We start from the raw sequence: 18,254 nt of genomic DNA on the forward strand, positions 1-18,254 counted from the left end.
TTATTTTCACTAGATCGGTAATGGACCTTTTTCTTTCACCACACTGTAAGTGCGGTGGCAGCAAACATGCAAATGTTTTTTTTCTTTGTACACCTTAAAGTGCCATAAAACATGTTGAGATCTGTGAATCTCCTAAATGGGATTATTAAGTAAAAATGGTTTGCATAAATTAGTTTAAAATTGCTGGCAAGTATTTTAAAGTAATTTAAAAAAATAAGCAAAATTAGTTACATAGCCATGCTGTTTGGAGTAGTCTGATCCTCCACCCCCTTATCAGTGTTTAGCATTAGAAACACAGGCATTGTATTTCACAGCAGCTTATTTGCTTCTAGACATGCTTGTTTTATGTCCCTTTTAATAAAGCTCATAAAAAAAAATTGTGATTTATTTTTGTGAGCTAATGGTTTTAACTGTTCTCCAATCCGTGCTCTAGCTACAAAAAAAAAAAAAAAAAATTTTTATATGGCAATACTTTGGAAGTGGGTGGCCGGAGCGAGGGGTATTTGAATTACGGACTTTTTACCTTTAACTCTTGAGCCCTCTCTATCAGATTCTGATGTAAAAGACACATTTACCTTTGATGAAACGAGTGGAGATGCCTCCAATGTTGAAACGGATATACAGTGCCACTCAGGGTGCAGTCTCTTTTAGCACACGTTGATGCCTTTTCACAGAGAAAAAATATCCTGTAGCATATCAGTCTGATCCTGCCCAATGACAGTCTAGCACCGAAATACCAGGCAATTCTTCTCTGAACAAGACAAACGACAAACCCCAGACGTACGTTTTGGCCTCTCTTGGGCCTCGTCAGTGAGGTGCAGTTGCATATCTCTAGGGTATGTGTGCAATGAGTCCACGTCTGGTTTCCCCCTTTTACTCTTAGGGAGACCTAAGAGTAATTTACATAAAATCAAGAAAAATCGAGTTTAACCAGCTATCAGACATCAGATATGATTCCCAGGGGGCTTAGATTTCTTAAATTACCAGGAGCCAATTTACAAGACACTATAATCCCAGACTTTTGTGATCAGTGGGAGCAAATCCTAACTGAATGTTCCAATAAAATCATGACACTAATTTTGAAGGAAGATAATCTCAAACTAGAGAAAATTAGCAAAGATGACAGAAAAATGGAATAAATTGGAGGACAATAGTGAATTTAAAGAACTAAATGACAAGATGAAAAATGAAATCCTTAGGGCACAATCAGAAATGAAGATTAAAAAGAAAAATAAATTTATTGTCGGCACATAATTCTCAAGCAAAAGATTTGAAAGTAATTGGTATTGATAAGGTAAACCTAGGTATAAGGGATGGTGATCTAGATAGGATTCTCCTCCATCACGAGAGTAGGTGGATCTTTAATCTTGATACCCTCGCACCTTATGGCTTTAACGAAGAGACAGTTTACGGACTTTTTACCTTCTACTCTTGAGCCCTCTCTATCATTGTTCTCATGTCATGAGCTAAGTATTAATGTCTGTTATTCCTCTTAAGGGGTATCTTTATTGTTACTGTCTACTCACTTCTTAGAGAGAGGTTGATATTGTATTTCCACTGGTGTTTTCTTTTGTGTACAGGATATTATTTTCTATTATTGTAAGTCTGATTCAAATGTAAATTATCCTTATATATGATAATGCTTTTGTGTTCACTTTTGAGAGGATCATGTTTCCTCTGGTGATTAAATTGGCATTATACTTGACAAGAGTGCTTATGTGAGATTTTATTTTTTATTTTTATTAACTAACCTTTAAGATCTCTGCACCAGTATATATCTAATACCTATTGTCTATGCCCCACTATGTGTCCTGATCTCAGTATATAATTATTTTTTAAACGTATTTTCTGAGCAATAACCTGTGTGTAAGCTCTTTCTTACTGTAGCTTACACCTGATGAAGGGGCGTGACCCAGAAACATGTAGTGAGTATATTGTTTGAGTTATCTGGCCAGACCAGTAGGTTGCGACTTGCTGTTAACTTTTACTCATTTTTATTGAGAGATTTTTATTTTGTATGTACTTGTTTTTATTATTGTGTAACATTATGAACAGTTCCTTTGTACTGTATTGGTCGTAGATATCACTATACTGCCAGCAGGCATTGATGTATTAAGATACAATTTACTTGTAAAACATTCTCAAGTGTTTAAATTGCTACTAAAACTGTGATCATTCACTCTGTATAGAGGTTGCAACTATGTTTGCATATTTTGCATACTGCGTTTTATATATTTAAACAAACATTAGTATCTATACTATAAGGTTGTTTTGCACAGTTATTTGCAGCGCTGTTACCACTTGTTATTTACTTTTTGTTTATCCTTTATAACAGCTGCTCATGCACAAATTTACACAAATTATACCCATTTATACACAATTATTGTATATAGTATCAGTGGTGCTCTCTATTTTTGTTTTTTATATATATATATATATATATATATATATATATATATATATATATATATATATATATATATATATATATATATATATATATATATATATATATATATTGCACTAATATTTAGCCAATATATATTATGGGCGAAAACCATTGCATTCTAATGATTAAAAAAGAGAAAAGAAAACATAAAAAAAAAAAAAGTTGTAATCTTACTTACTTTCACATGTTAAAAATGTTTTGATTTTTTTTTTTAAAAAAGTTACAATTTGTTTTAGTTTAAAATGAAACCAATGCAGTATTGATTTTGTACATCCTACTGATCCTCATCAGCTTATGACTACTGCCTCTGCTTCACTTTATAACAAGAAAATTATGTTTTTTTCAGGACAGGAACATTCGTTTTTACAAAGAAAAAGGAAAAAAATAGTAAACATACATATGAATTATTTTTAGACATAAAAAAATACTACATTGTCATAGCAAATGCTTCAGGAGTACAACTATAGGGAATGGTGTGAGCAAGCGATTGGGAAAAATAACAACTCCCAAGAACTCTAAAACAATCTGTTATGTAACTCTTCTGAGAATAACTCAGCCAGGAGAATTTATCAAACTATAAACAGACAAGTTCCCAAGCAAAGAACTTGTCCTCCCCACAGTCTCCACTAGTGATGCCATGTTGCTTGATGAAATTTAACATTGCACAATCCTGCCCCTTCTGTCTTGCAGCTAATCGTGCAGGCAGGGCCTATCAATCACCCTAAACAAGCGCTTTTAGAGATAGATATCTCTGCCACCATTTAGATGGAAAGAAGTTAAGAAACAGGAACTGCTTCTTAAATATGTGTTTGCATGCTCCCCCAAGGCAGAACATGCTGTGATCAGAGAGGTTGTTGCACAAAATGCAGCATGTCTGAAGAAATAACAAGGCACATGCAGGAACTGTTAGTGATTTTGTTTTGCAGCCCTGCTCCACATCAGTCTGTTCTCTTAAATGCGAATATGACGTTCTTGTGAGCAATGGGCCTTTTTATTACTACACTAGTACTAAAGCCCGTGTACACGGGCCAATTTTTGCAGTACAGCGGTCCCACCCCTTGCTCTCACCCCCTCTCTATTGCTCTCTCTCTCCCTCTCTTTTGCTTTCTCTCCCCCCTCTTTGGCTCTCTCTCCCCCCTCTTTGGCTCTCTCTCCCCCCTCTTTGGCTCTCTCTCCCCCCTCTTTGGCTCTCTCTCCCCCCTCTTTTGTTCTCTCCCCCCTCTTTTGTTCTCTCCCCCCTCTTTTGTTCTCTCCCCCCTCTTTGGCTCTCTCTGCCCCCTCTTTTGTTCTCTCCCCCCTCTTTGGCTCTCTCTCCCCCCTCTTTGGCTCTCTCTGCCCCCTCATTTGTTCTCTCCCCCTCTTTTGCTCTCTCTCTCCCCTCTTTGGCGCTCTCCCCCCTTTCTTTTGCTCTCTCTGCCCCCTCTTTATTCTCTCCCCCCTCTTTGGCTCTCTCTCCCCACTCTTTGGCTCTCTCTCCCCACTCTTTGGCTCTCTCTCCCCACTCTTTGGCTCTCTCTCCCCACTCTTTGGCTCTCTCTCCCCACTCTTTGGCTCTCTCTCCCCACTCTTTGGCTCTCTCTGCCCCCTCATTGGCTCTCTCTGCCCCCTGTTTGGCTCTCTCTCCCCCCTCTTTTGTTCTCTCCCCCCTCTTTGGCTCTCTCTGCCCCCTCTTTTGTTCTCTCCTCTTTTGCTCTCTTACTCCCCTCTTTGGCGCTCTCCCCCCTTTCTTTTGCTCTCTCTGCCCCCTCTTTTGTTCTCTCCCCCCTCTTTGGCTCTCTCTCCCCACTCTTTGGCTCTCTCTGCCCCCTCATTGGCTCTCTCTGCCCCCTGTTTGGCTCTCTCTCCCCCCTCTTTGACTCTCTTCCCCCCTCTTTTGTTCTCTCCCCCCTCTTTGGCTCTCCCCCCCCCCTCTATTTGTCTCTCTCCCCCCTCCTCTATTTGTCTCTCTCCCCCCTCTTTGGCTCTCTCTCACCACTCTTTGGCTCTCTCTGCCCCATCTTTTGTTCTCTCCCCCCTCTATTTGGCTCTCTCTGCCCCCTCTTTTGTTCTCTCCCCCCTCTATTTGGCTCTCTCCCCCCTTCTTTGGCCCTTCTCCCCCCTTCTTTGGGCCTTCTCCCCCCTATCTTGCCCCCTCATGGCGACACCCGCACGACCACGCCCAATCGCGGCAACACCCGCACGGCCACTCCCATCGCAGTGACACCCGCCCGGCCACGCCCCCATCGCGGCACTACATGTGAGGTGAGTGACAGCTTGCCTCGCGCTCCCCAGACCTCACAGCTGTTCAGCTTGTATGCTGTGTAGCTCGCGCACGCCCGCTGTCACTCACCTCCCATGTAGCGCGCGGCTTCTCACAGCTGTTACTTGCCTCGCTCCAAGCCGACACTGATCAAGGCCAGGTATGTTTGTCACGTGCAGTCTCTATTGCGCATGACTGCATCTGACAAACATACTTGGCCAATTATATAGGATAATTATGTGATATTAGACCGAGAGCAAAGGAAACAACCTAACATTTCATTTTTTTTTCTCTGCAGGTAATTTCCAATGCAGTTTTCAGCTTTTGCAATATATTATAAAACTTAAAAAATTGCTTTAGGTCCATGTAATCAACAAATTGCAATTGAGCTAGTGCGTTAGTGTAAATGTCTGATTTCGAATTTAATGTCATTTCAAAATTACCTGCAGAAAAAATGTCACTAAAACAAAAATCTTATTGCAGAAAGTGAATAAATTTCTGCCTCTGGCGCATGCTCACTGTATACCAGTGTCTTAGATTCTGTAAATGCAGCTTGATACTTTTTCCCACATGAATCTTTCATCAAAAGGGCAGTGTTTAAAGGGATACTAAATCCAAATTTTGTCTTTCATGACTCAGATAGAGCATGCAATTTTAAGCAACTTTATAATTTACTCCAATTATCAATGTTTCTTTGTTCTCTTGCTATCTTTATTTAAAAAGTAGGAATATAAAGCTTAGAAGACGGCCCATTTTTTGTTCAGAACCTGGGTATCGCTTTCTGATTGGTTGCTAAATGTAGTCACCAATCAGCAAGCACTAGCCAGTGGGCTGAACCAAAATTGGATTGGCTGCTAAGCTTAGATTCCTGCTTTTTAAAGTGAATGTCAATTTTGATGATAAAGTGCCCGGTTTTTAAAAATTCAAAATTAAAAACAGGGGCACTTTAATTCATCAAAATTTACATTTCATTCGTGTTGTGAAAATACTTACCTTTTAATCTTGACAGCCACTCCAGCTTCCCCCGGTCGTGGCAAGCCTTTTCCTACGTCAGAAATGACGGATCGGTCATCCTCTAATCACGGCTTCCCTCCTGGGGGAATCGGTGTTTGATTCAACGCCGTGATTGGAGGAAGCCGGATTCCTCATTTTAGACCCAGGAAGAGGCTTTGCGACAGGCGGAAGAAACGATGCAGCGGCTGTCAAGATTAAAAGGTAAGTATTTACACAACTCAAGTGAAATGTAAATTTTGATGAATTAAAGTGCCCGTGTTTTTAATAATAAAAAAAACGGGCACTTTATCATCAAAATTTACATTCACTTTAAATAAAGATGCCAGGAGAACAAAGAAAAATTGATAATAGGAGTAAATTAGAACATTGCTTAAATTTGCATGCTCCATCTGAAGCATGAATGATTCTTAAAGGCATTTTGTTGTTGTTTTTTCCTCTCTCTTTAATGGAAAAAAAATACAAATGGGAAAGAAAATTTTTTTTTAAAAAAAATTAGTGTTTCAAAATGCAATATTGCATTTTTGCATATTGCAAAAAAGAAAAGGGCATATTCCTCTAATGAATAAACTATTTTCTTATCTAGCAGATGTGTGTGTTTGTTCACCAATAAAGTTATGATATTCTTCTTGTCAGCCAATAAACTATATTAAGAAGTACACAGATCAGAATTCTGTGATAGTGTGTTTAAATTTCTCATAGCAGTTGCAGTATGTGTGACGTTTTTCAAAGTGTGCTTGAGTTACAAAAGGAGTTTGACAAAGGAGTTAAAGGGACATGAACCCACATTTTTTTTGCTTTCATGATTTAGAAAGAGCATGCAATTTTAAACGGCTTTCTAATTTACTTCTATTATCTAATTTACTTCATTCTCTTGATATTCTTTGCTGAAAAGCATATTTAGATAGGCTCAGTAGCTGCTGATTGGTGGCTGCACTTAGATGTTTTGTGTGATTGGTTGACCCATGTGTATTGATATTTCTTCAACAAAGGATATCTAAAGAATGAAGCAAATGAGATAATAGAAGTAAATAGGAATGTAGTTTCAAATGGTATTCAATATCTGAATCATGAAATAAAATTTTTGGGTTTAGTGTCCCTTTAATTACGTCTAACGGGTACAATCATATTTATCTCCCTAAATTGTCTCTGTCAGTTAAACATGATACGTGTTCTCCTGTTTGCCTTTACTATATTACTCTATTCTCCCTTCTCCTTAAAGTCCCAGACTATTCATATTGTACCTTCTGTAATATTCTCTCTCCTCTTAAAAAACATGTGAACTCCATTCCTTTCTCTCATCCCCCAGCCAACCATGTTCCACTGATACTAAACTGAGACACTCACATAAGACACACTCTCATCTTCCTTCTCCTCTAAGCTGGGGAATTCTCACCTAAACCCAGGTCCAGCATCTGTCACTTTCTGCTCATTACTACGACTACCACCTTCAAAATACAGCCTACGTAAGCCTCTCAATCTCATCAACTTCACATCTGCTAAAACACCACAATTGCATTACCTGGTATTTTGGGACTGGACCAACCTTTCTCAGCGGGGTCAGACTGATATACTTTAGGAAAGTTTTCCTCTGGGAAAAGCACAACTGGGCTAAAAGAGGCTGCTCCTGGGTGGTAACTTCCCAAAGAACAAGCTACTGAGCTGTTGTTTGTTCCTGGTAGAGCGCTTCTCTCTTTGTAATTTGTATGCTTACGAAAATACCACAATTATCTTGGGCCCTTTGTAAAGCAAACAAGCTGACTTCTTTTCCTAACCTGTTCATTTCAGAACCACTTAACCTGTTAGCTATCACAGGAACTTGGCTCTCCTCCTCTGACACAACTGCGGCAGCCTCCTTGTTCTATTGTGGCCTACACTTCATTCACACTCCTAGAACAGGAGACAGACTGTTAGTAGGAGAAGGTATTCCGCTCTCTCCATACTGCACCTTCCATTGCATTTCTTTACTCCCATTCATTTCTTTCACTTCTTTTAAAGTTCATTTTATCCACCTCCTCTCTCATTGTTGCTTTTATTTATTGTCTTCCTGGTCCAAGATTGCAAATTTACTGTCCTTCAAATCCCGAACCCAGCATAGTGAGATAGAGAGCATTCAAGCTAAAATGTGTCTTCCTAAAACTATTTGAGGCACCTCAAAGTACTGATGACACTTGTAAGATACTCTTGCCAGAGAGGAGAGTTTTACATCATCAGGACAAGCCTATCCACTCAACCCCATTACTTCACAACTTCTTCCTTTCTCTCTGCTTCTTTAACCAATGTCCTAACTCCTCTCTTTAACCAGTCCGTTACCACTGGTAAATTTCCTTATACAATCAAGCATGCATTAATCACACCAATCCTAAAACAAGTACTCACTTGACCCCACCCTTTCTAACTTTTGGCCAGTCATTGCCTCCAAATGATTGGAATGATAAGTCTATATTCGCCTAACTCAATTTTGTTCATCTAACTCTTTACTTGATCCCCTCCAATCTGGTTTCCGATCTAAACACTCAACAGAAACTGATCTCACTAACATAACAAATAAACAGGAAAGTTGTTTAAAATTGTATGTTCTACCTAAATCATGAAAGAACATTTTTGGGTTTCAAGTCCCTTTAAGCTACAGAATTTGACTAGGAGGCAAGAATAATATTTAAAGCAAAAACTAACAAGATAAATAATTTATTTCTGTGTTGTTTTGAGAATTTATGACAAATTAAATATTCTGAATTATACTATTTTTAGCATGCTTTAAATGCTACTCATACATTGTCCCTTTAAGAGCAATATTCCTTTCAGCTTCTATTAAACTACTTTTATTTTGGGCATATCATGATTTACATAAATGTAATAAATATTTGGTGCATGTGGGAAAGGTAATGTCAGCAAATAAGGGGCTAGCCTCAGTGTCTGCCCAATTAAGGAATTATTTATAATCACATTAAAGGGACGTGGGACCCAATTTTTTTCTTTAATGATTCAGATAAAGCTTACAATTTTAAACAACTTTACCAGTATACTATTTATCATCAATGTTGCTTCATTCTCTTCGTATACTTTGTTAAAGAAGCAGACATGCTAGCTGAACACATCCAGTAAACCAATGACAGGAGGCATTTATGTGCAGCCATCAATCAGCAGCTAGCTCCTAAAAGTGTATTGTTGCTCGTGAGCCTACCTATGTATGCTTTTCAACAAAGGATACACTATATATATATATATATATATATATATATATATATATATATTTATATACAATATACATACAGAGAGAAGTGCACTCACAGGAATGAACAACTGGCTCAATACAATTGTTAGCCTGTTCTATGGCGATTTACCACCTGAGTGCAGCTTTTTAGCCCAGTAATGCTTTTCACAGAGAAGAACTTTCCTGTAGTATATCAGTCTGATCCCGCCTATTACGGTCAGTCCAGCGCCGAAATACCAGGCAATTCCTCTCTGAACAAGGAACACAGCAACCCCAGACGATCATTTCGGCCTTCATTGGGCCTCGTCAGTGAGGTGTAGCCATATTCCTCTAAGCACACTGAGCAAGGACTCCACGTCTGGTTGCCCCTTTTTTCCCATAGGGAGACTAAATACATACAGAGAGAAGCACACTCACAGGAACGAACAACTGGCTCAATACCATTGTTAGCCTGTTCTATGGCGATTTACCACCTGGGCGCAGCTTTTTAGCCCAGTAATGCTTTGTTCTGTATCATGCATACTAACCCAGAGTAATACTGCTGTCAAAAGGCCTGCAGTATAACTAAACTGTGAATGTGCACTGCTCCTGTTGCAGATTGTGATGCTAGCTATCCTGCACAAAAATATTGGACAATCCATTGGTGACTAGACACGATGGTCTGTAGGGTCACACAATGCCCCCCAAAAGCTCTACCTTACACCTCACTCTTGATCCCACCATGCATATTTTTCACAACTGAGCAATCATTTTACCCATTGGCTGCTATTAACATATAAATAAATAATTTTCCATCTTTGGCTGACAGTAACAACCAAAGTTGTTTTATTTATTTGTCCCTCGCTTCTTTCTCCTCCATATTTTAAAGTATTGAGGCATAAGCTGCCTTTAAACCTTAGCTAACACTCAAAGACTTTACAAAAATATGGAATTTGTGTCCAGTATTTTCATGAAGATTTTACTGGACATCCTGCTAAAATACTGGACACCTGGCAACCCTAGTTGCAGAGTTCAAGAATACCTAAAGTCCAAGATGTTAGCGGCCAGTATGCAGATGTGAAGGCTGGCAATCTGGCATCTAAGTATAGGGGACATACAGCATGATGAGGAGCAGTTATCCCGCTGCTGTAGTTGTGCTAAGAAGTGTAATGTCCCATTAATCACTTAGTTATAGTGTTATCTTATGAACGCAGTCATCTCTCTACATATTGTCCAATTTAAATAGATGCTCCTTTTTAAAGGGACAGTCTACTTGATTTTTCTTATTGTTTAAAAAGATAGATAACATCTTTGCTACCTATTCCCCAGCATTGCACAACCATTATTGTTATATTAAAGGGACAAAGAGCCCACATTTTTTTCTCTCATGATTTAGATAGAGCATACAAACTTAAACAACTTTCCAATGTTCTTCTATTGGCTAAAATGCAAGTTTGTAAAAAGCACTGAGAGAAGGAAGTAGACTATAGAGGCTTAGATACAAGGTAATCACAGAGGTAAAATGTATATTAGTTATGCAAAACTAGGGAATAGGTAATAAAGGGAGTATCTATCTTTTTAAACATTCAAGTAGACAATCCCTTTAACACTCTCATCTGCAGTATTACTTTTTCTTTAAATCTTACTACACCAAAGCTTGACAAATCTCTGTGATTTTCCATAAAGTAAAAACCGTCATAATATAACACAAAAGAATCATAATGGATATTTATTGTACTTAGGAAAAGGTCATATACGAGCAGTAATCCTGCTTATAAAAATGAGCTAATTGTACATTTACTTTCGAGAAATCTACGACGTCTTTTAATATTTCTATTTGCTCCTTTGCTAAAGTTATTAGGTGAATTTATCTCTAGTATATAAATGTGTTCTGTATGTCTGAATAAGTGTATCTTTATTCTCATTGTTTTATTTCTTTTTACATTCTTGTCACAGGTCCTGCCTTTTATCTATCGTGCCATTGGATCTAGACATCTGCCTGGTAGTAACATTAGCTTTATTCATTTTGATTCCCACCCGGATCTCCTCATACCAGTGAATATGCCTGCAGATACTGTGTTTGACAAAGAAGCCTTATTTAGGTAATTTCATAGTCTTTTCTTTCCCTGAAATGTTTATTTTTTGTCACATCTGTTTTGTTCTTTATGACTGCTACAACAATAAAACATAATGATCTTGTCTGCTGGTTTAAAGGACAAGCTGGGAACAAGACTGAGAAATGGAGAACAAAAAACATTTTCTAGCTGAGTAAATGCAAGGGGAATGAGAATACAAAGTATTGGAAAATAAAAATGAATTACAGGCTGACATCTTTGAGAGTTGACATTTTCAGTAGCTGCTAAAATGTAATATGTATAGGATTTAACTTAATTTTTTTGTCGAATTTTGTAATTTTCTAAATTAAAGATTTATTTAAAAAAATACTCACTAGCTTAAAGGGACAGTAAACTGTGATTAAAACATTTTTCTGCAGTCTTCCAATAGATTAACATTCAGCATAATGAATATTGGAACAGATTAGCCCGTTGTTTTCTGCAACTGTTTTTAAGTGGCCAAACAACACACACCTCCTTATTTTACCCAATCTGAACTTTAGTCATTGCAATAACAAAATGTATATTATTTTGCTTCAGCAGTAATGATTAGATAAGATCACACTCAGACCCTGATATTCAAAAGATTCTCCAGCTTGGAGAAAAATTGTTGTTCATACTTCACAGGCGCTGAACTCACTGAATGCTCAAAAGAAAAAGGGTGGTACTCTCCAGAATCTCATTTATGTATTAGTGATGCAGAGCTCAGTGCAATTTAGCACTGCATGATATGAGAGTTTTGTTACGCTTACACTTGGTGCTTTGTATTTTATATTACTATACATTTAAGATTCGGTTCTTTCAGTATTATGCCATTAAACATTTGCACTTTCTGTTTTTTTTTTTTTTTTTGGGCGGGGGGGTTTAATATTTTTTATGGAGGTTAACAGACATAAATAACATTTTGGTTTGCACAATACAGTGTGTTGATCCAATAAGACAAAGCAAAAGGTCATAGCATTATCATACATAGTGGCATTTCAACTTATAGGTATGGTCATCATATCTATGCAGATCCACACATTAATTTCAACTAGTCACGCCTGGACCTTCGGAGTGACACATCATTTAGCAAGAGATGTGGTCTGCGGACTATATTACTGCCATGAATCTATGCATATACCTATACACTAAGGCATACCATAACTAGCACGATAAAACTATGAGATGTAGTGCCTTATAGAACTCAATAGCAGAAGACCTGCAATTGAAAGTGCAAACAACATAACAAACCTCCTTTTTCATTTACATAATATAGTAAAGAACCCCCCAAGATGTTAGAAACTAAATGTAAATAAGAAACACCCCAACTAAAAAGTAATGACCACTCTTGGGCCACTGATGTCACATAGGTATGAAGGGTGAAAATTGGGGGGAAATGTTAGTAAGTCATATACTTAACATAATATTAACAACTGTACCTAAAAAGTTACAGAACATCTAGTTTACTCACCCAAACTTTAAAAAAACAAAAATAAAAACATACAATTCCGGCAATTGTACAAAAAATATAGCATCATTGGTTTCAACAAGCAAATACATCTGCCACAGTACAGCAATAAGCTACTCATCTAGATTTTTTTTTTTGGGGGAGCAAACCCTTACATATATGTAAATACAGTGGTACATCAATATACATAGACACCATTGGTCTCAGAAAACATGTTAATCTGTCAAAGTACAATAGTAAAACTACAGAATACCCCTCAAATCTATTATGCAAGTAATGAGAGAATATTAATAAACCTCTCGCAAATAAGGATAATGGGACTACCTATGTGGAAAACATGTATTTTTGAGCCCCTTTCAGGGGTACATAACAGAATAAGTATGTGAAACATATAAACATGTGTCCCAATGTATCTAAGGAAATATAATACGGCTGAACCACAGGAGGATATTTAGCTATAGGAGTTCCATGTGCTTAACTAGTGCGGGTTCCCAGACCCAAATCCCCAATCTTGATAGGAAAAAAATACCCAGTGTATGTTGTGATGGGGTTTATATATGGGGGGAGTAAGCAGCTATTTAACAGAATAGCATACAAACATTACACTGCACGTTATGGGAACCATACATATCTGGTGAACCTCAATTTTACAAATTCTGATTATGTTTTGAAAGTTTGTGTTACTTTAAAAAAATAGGATCATACTTTTTATATTTCTGTGTATCTTTTACAAATTACATTGTACTTTGTATTTGCTCCATTGTAAACTAAACCTGACAATTTCAGAAAAGTGGGAGGTACACTGGAGTTCCTTAGGCTGAAAAGGTTTCTGTCTTGCAAGTGGACAGAGAGAAGTGGGGTATAATAAAATAATGAGGGGCAGAAGGACATAGAATAATAAATACAAACTAGAATAAAAGATGGGGAGAATAATATGACAAATAATGTTTGAATTAAATAGTAAAACTACAGAATACCCCTCAAATCTATTATGCAAGTAATGAGAGAATATTAATAAACCTCTCGCAAATAAGGATAATGGGACTACCTATGTGGAAAACATGTATTTTTGAGCCCCTTTCAGGGGTACATAACAGAATAAGTATGTGAAACATATAAACATGTGTCCCAATGTATCTAAGGAAATATAATACGGCTGAACCACAGGAGGATATTTAGCTATAGTAGTTCCATGTGCTTAACTAGTGCGGGTTCCCAGACCCAAATCCCCAATCTTGATAGGAAAAAAATACCCAGTGTATGTTGTGATGGGGTTTATATATGGGGGGAGTAAGCAGCTATTTAACAGAATAGCATACAAACATTACACTGCACGTTATGGGAACCATACATATCTGGTGAACCTCAATTTTACAAATTCTGATTATGTTTTGAAAGTTTGTGTTACTTTAAAAAAATAGGATCATACTTTTTATATTTCTGTGTATCTTTTACAAATTACATTGTACTTTGTATTTGCTCCATTGTAAACTAAACCTGACAATTTCAGAAAAGTGGGAGGTACACTGGAGTTCCTTAGGCTGAAAAGGTGTCTGTCTTGCAAGTGGACAGAGAGAAGTGGGGTATAATAAAATAATGAGGGGCAGAAGGACATAGAATAATAAATACAAACTAGAATAAAAGATGGGGAGAATAATATGACAAATAATGTTTGAATTAAATATATATTACTTTAATTAAAGACTTTTTTATAATTAACTGCAATACATTTTTATTTTTTGGCTTGAAAACTCGATTTAAGGGCACATCAAACACCTTGTAAATTATAAGACATTTCTGCTGTCTTCATATAATAACATATCGTTTAAGTTTAAACATTTTTTTAAACAAATTAACATTTGTAACATTTATTTGCTGCATTTGTTTTTCAGTAGCTAAACTCCACCCACCACTTGCCTCATTTGGAAGAGCCAATCTGGGCTTTAGCCTACAGACAACAAGGCTATCCATGGTCATTGTCCGAATATAAAATGAATTGTTTTGCAGTTCCTATCTGTTAAAACCAATTGGAGAAGATATGTAGCAGGGCTAGACTTGGGAAGACTACATTGTGATTTTTTAATTTATATAATTAGAAAAGCCACAGTCTTCATAGATAAATTATATGAAAGTTGGCAAAATAAATAAAGTATTTAGCAATTCGATTTATTTGTTTCACTTCTTTTTATTATTGCTAATACAGTGAGTTAAGCATTGAGAACTGGATCATTCCTGTGGTGTACGCTGGGCATTTTTCTCAGGTAGTCTGGATTCATCCATTCTGGGCCCAGCAGATTAAAGAGGGACGGCATTCCTTCTTGGTAGGCAAGGATAAGTCAACCACTACCATAAGGTATGAAACTACTTGTTAAGCGTGTGAAATCTTTATTTTATTTTTCATCACTATGTAGTTGAAGAAATATATTTACATTGTTTTAATTTTTAATAATGATGTATTGTAAATATAACATATAAATATAAAGAATACTGCACATTCTATCCTGCATTACATAGTTTTACATACATATGGTATTTCAATGTTGGTGCAAAAGGCAATTTAAATAATATAGGTAGTCAGGGCTGGTCTACTAGTCCCCGACATGTAAGAAATTGCATTTTTCTATCTTTACCATTGAGTGGACTATTCCTACTGGACTACTGACCTTTTCCTGTGACAAGTAAACTATAATGATACATAGTATATGAACCTATTAGATGTGCATGAAATAAGCTGAACTTACTATGTATTGTGTGTTTATTTTGTACTTACACATATTCTTTTTTTTATCTCTACTAAACATGCACAGCTTTTTACTAATGTCAAAATTATATTCACTGTTGCAAGATTTTGATAGTTCAGTAAAATTGTGCAATATTTCGTAACATCCCACCCTCCTAATATCACCCTCCTTATGTCCTTTGACTCTAAGATCTGATTTACACTTCATCTCTCCTTATAATTACTCACACTTCTATCAATACAACATTTTGTATATTGTACCCATGTTCTTGATGTTCTTTGAGACTTTCCCAAAAATTTAAAAAGCTCTTGCTTGGTCAGTTATATTGCATTTAGTGATAAAATAATCTCAAATAATTTCTGGGTTTATTGAAGACTACTTTCTGTACCACTTGGACACCTTAAGTTGAGAAGGGAAGACAATGATAATGTTGTCTCATTTAAAACAGGGTCACAAGCACTGATGATTATTTTCTAAGTGATGGACTTTACGTCTCTGAAGAACAACTTGAGAACCCCAAGCCACTTCAGTTAGATGTAATGCTCTTGAATCCTGTGAATCACCCTGGCTGTGAAGATGAAGAAAAAGGTGAATCTGTAGCTAAAAAGCTAAAGCTTACAGAAAGTGAAGTATCATCAGAATATCCCTTGTCTTCTTCTTCTTCTAAAGGATTTGCTTTTTCCATCTGTGAAGGGGCAGATGGAGACATAAGGAAGGGGACTTGTTCCAATGACAACATGGAAACCTGCAGGGATGCAACCAATATATTGTCACTCAACTCCAAGCTTGCTAATCACATTCTGCAACTGCTGGAGCAAGGGGAGGCTTATGTTCTTGATGTAGATTTAGACTTCTTTTCAGTCAAGAATCCCTTTAAAGAGATGTATACCCAGGTATGTATAATCTAAATTTGAACGTCTACATAATTATGTGCTTGTAGTTGAGAATGATCTTCTTGCACTTACATTTTTTTACTACATATTTAGTTTGGATCTAACAAGCATCATTCTCACTGTGCGCTACAAATTCTATGATATATATATATATATATATATATGTGTCTGTGTATATACTCGCTCTTATGCCAACCTATATTTCTTTCCTAAAATATTGAGAGTCCACAGCGTCATTAAATTACTAGTGGGAATATCACTCCTGGTCAGCAGAAGGAAGCAAAGAGCACCACAGCAAATCTGTTAAGTATCACTCCCTTACCCTTAATCCCTAGTCATTCTCTTTGCCTCTGCCAATGGAGGAGGTGAAGTTTTGGTGTCTGAAGAATTAAATCCTTTTTTGAGTACCTTTCCCTGCAAGCAAGGATTTGGGTTTAGCTGAGTCCACGTCAATCTCTGCAGTAGAGTAGTGGTGGCTTTTAAGCAGTTAGGAAGTTGGGGGGTTGTGCTTACTTTGATTCCTAACATATTGCTGCCCTAGGTATAGAAAGCCAGAGTTGGTTACTCTGTTCTTTCTTTTTTTTACAGGCCTCTGTAAGGAGTATGTGTCCTTACACGCTTTGTGAGCTGATTTTCCTGGCGTACTGCTAAGATTGCAGGTAAGTGCTTTTGCCTTCTAGGTCTTGGAGACTTGCAGTTCAGTGATTTATTTTACTCTGCAGTAATTTGGGGACATTTTTAATCCTTCATTTATAGTATTTCATGTGGCAGCATGCAGGCACTAAATATGTGGCATTAGGAGACTGTCACAGGGCTATCCTGTGTGCAGGAGGAGAAACCCTATGGCAAGAAGCACACAAATCCAAAGCAAGGTACAGACAAGGAAGATCCAAAAGGCGTAGTCAGGATAATATGTTGGTCCAGGCAGCAAGTATCAAAAATGGAAGTCAGGCCAGGGGTCAAAACCAGGGAATCCAAGATCTGAGGAAAGGGAATAGGAACAGAGAAAATAAGCTTAGTTATGCAGATAAACTGGCAGAATAACTCCGCAACAAGCCAGGGCTTAGACTGGAATTTAAACCTAACAGGGCCCAGGAACGCCCCCCGTATCCAAGACAACTATAGCATCAGATACCTAATACCCAATGAAAAGGCAGAGTGAGGTGTGTCACAAAGATTCACGAACAGATGGAAAGAACCTGTGACGTCATCCGCGCACATGCGCACCCACGTGCACATGAGTGCGCACCAACAGGTGCAAACTAAACACTAGGCGTGGTCACAGCCGAGGAGGAACTTGCAACAGCGCCCTCCGTCTTACCCACCGGTTAACAGGTAAGGAGGCATCCCTGTTTCCATGACAGAGCCCCCCACCAAGAAGCGGCCTCCGGACACCAACCTGGGAAGGCCTGTCAGGATGTCTCAGATGGAAGGCACGCACCTTGGACGCAGATTGGAGATTGTAAACAGGTTCCCAGGAACGCTCCTCGGGACCATACCCTTTCCAATGGACAAGATATTCTAGACGACCCTGTCTCCTACGAGAGTCTAGAATGTCCTGCACTTCGTACTCTTCATCGTTATTTACCAGAATAGGAGGAGGAGGAGCTGCCACCCGACCTGGGAAAGGATTAGCAGAAAAGGGTTTCACCAGAGATACTTGAAAGACAGGATGTATTTAAGAAAGTCGGGAAGTTTCAGCTTAAACAGCAACATTTGTTGATTATTTTGTCAATGGAAAAAGGACTAATAAAACGATGTCCAAGTTTCTTGGTAGGACAAGTCAAATGAAGATGTCTAGTAGCCAACCAAACCTTGTTACCTATTATGTATATAGGAGGAGGTTTGCGCTTGTGATCAGCCTTAATCTTTTGTTGCTGTTGGACTGTGGTGAGTTGTTGATGAAGGCTGTGAAGCATAGCTCTAAGGTTGCATAATTGGTGGGAAACATCAGGCACAGGGATAAGAGAAGGAAGGTCAGGAAAAGATGGAAAATAGTACCTATAATTCTCATAGAAAGGGCTCAAGCCCGTAGATAAGTGTTTTTGGTTATTGTATGCGTATTCAGGAAGTGATAGATGATCTACCCAATCATCCTGTAGATAAGAGGAATAGCAGCGATGATGCTGCTCGAGGGTCTGATTGGTCCGTTCAGTTTGCCTGT

At 37.8% G+C, this 18,254-nt stretch overlaps 1 protein-coding gene across 1 annotated transcript in view; it reads left to right on the forward strand.

The window, feature by feature from the left end:
- The window catches only part of C5H5orf22 (chromosome 5 C5orf22 homolog), a 111,443-nt gene that overhangs the window by 7,943 nt on the left and 85,246 nt on the right, over window positions 1-18,254 (forward strand). Inside the window, exons 2-4 of the mRNA XM_053714617.1 lie at window positions 10,849-10,994; window positions 14,660-14,809; window positions 15,646-16,090. Of these exons, the coding sequence (XP_053570592.1) occupies window positions 10,849-10,994; window positions 14,660-14,809; window positions 15,646-16,090 (741 nt within the window). The remainder of the gene's footprint in view (window positions 1-10,848; window positions 10,995-14,659; window positions 14,810-15,645; window positions 16,091-18,254) is intronic.

Source organism: Bombina bombina, chromosome 5 (assembly GCF_027579735.1).
Source record: "Bombina bombina isolate aBomBom1 chromosome 5, aBomBom1.pri, whole genome shotgun sequence".
In the NCBI taxonomy this organism is placed as follows: domain Eukaryota; kingdom Metazoa; phylum Chordata; class Amphibia; order Anura; family Bombinatoridae; genus Bombina; species Bombina bombina.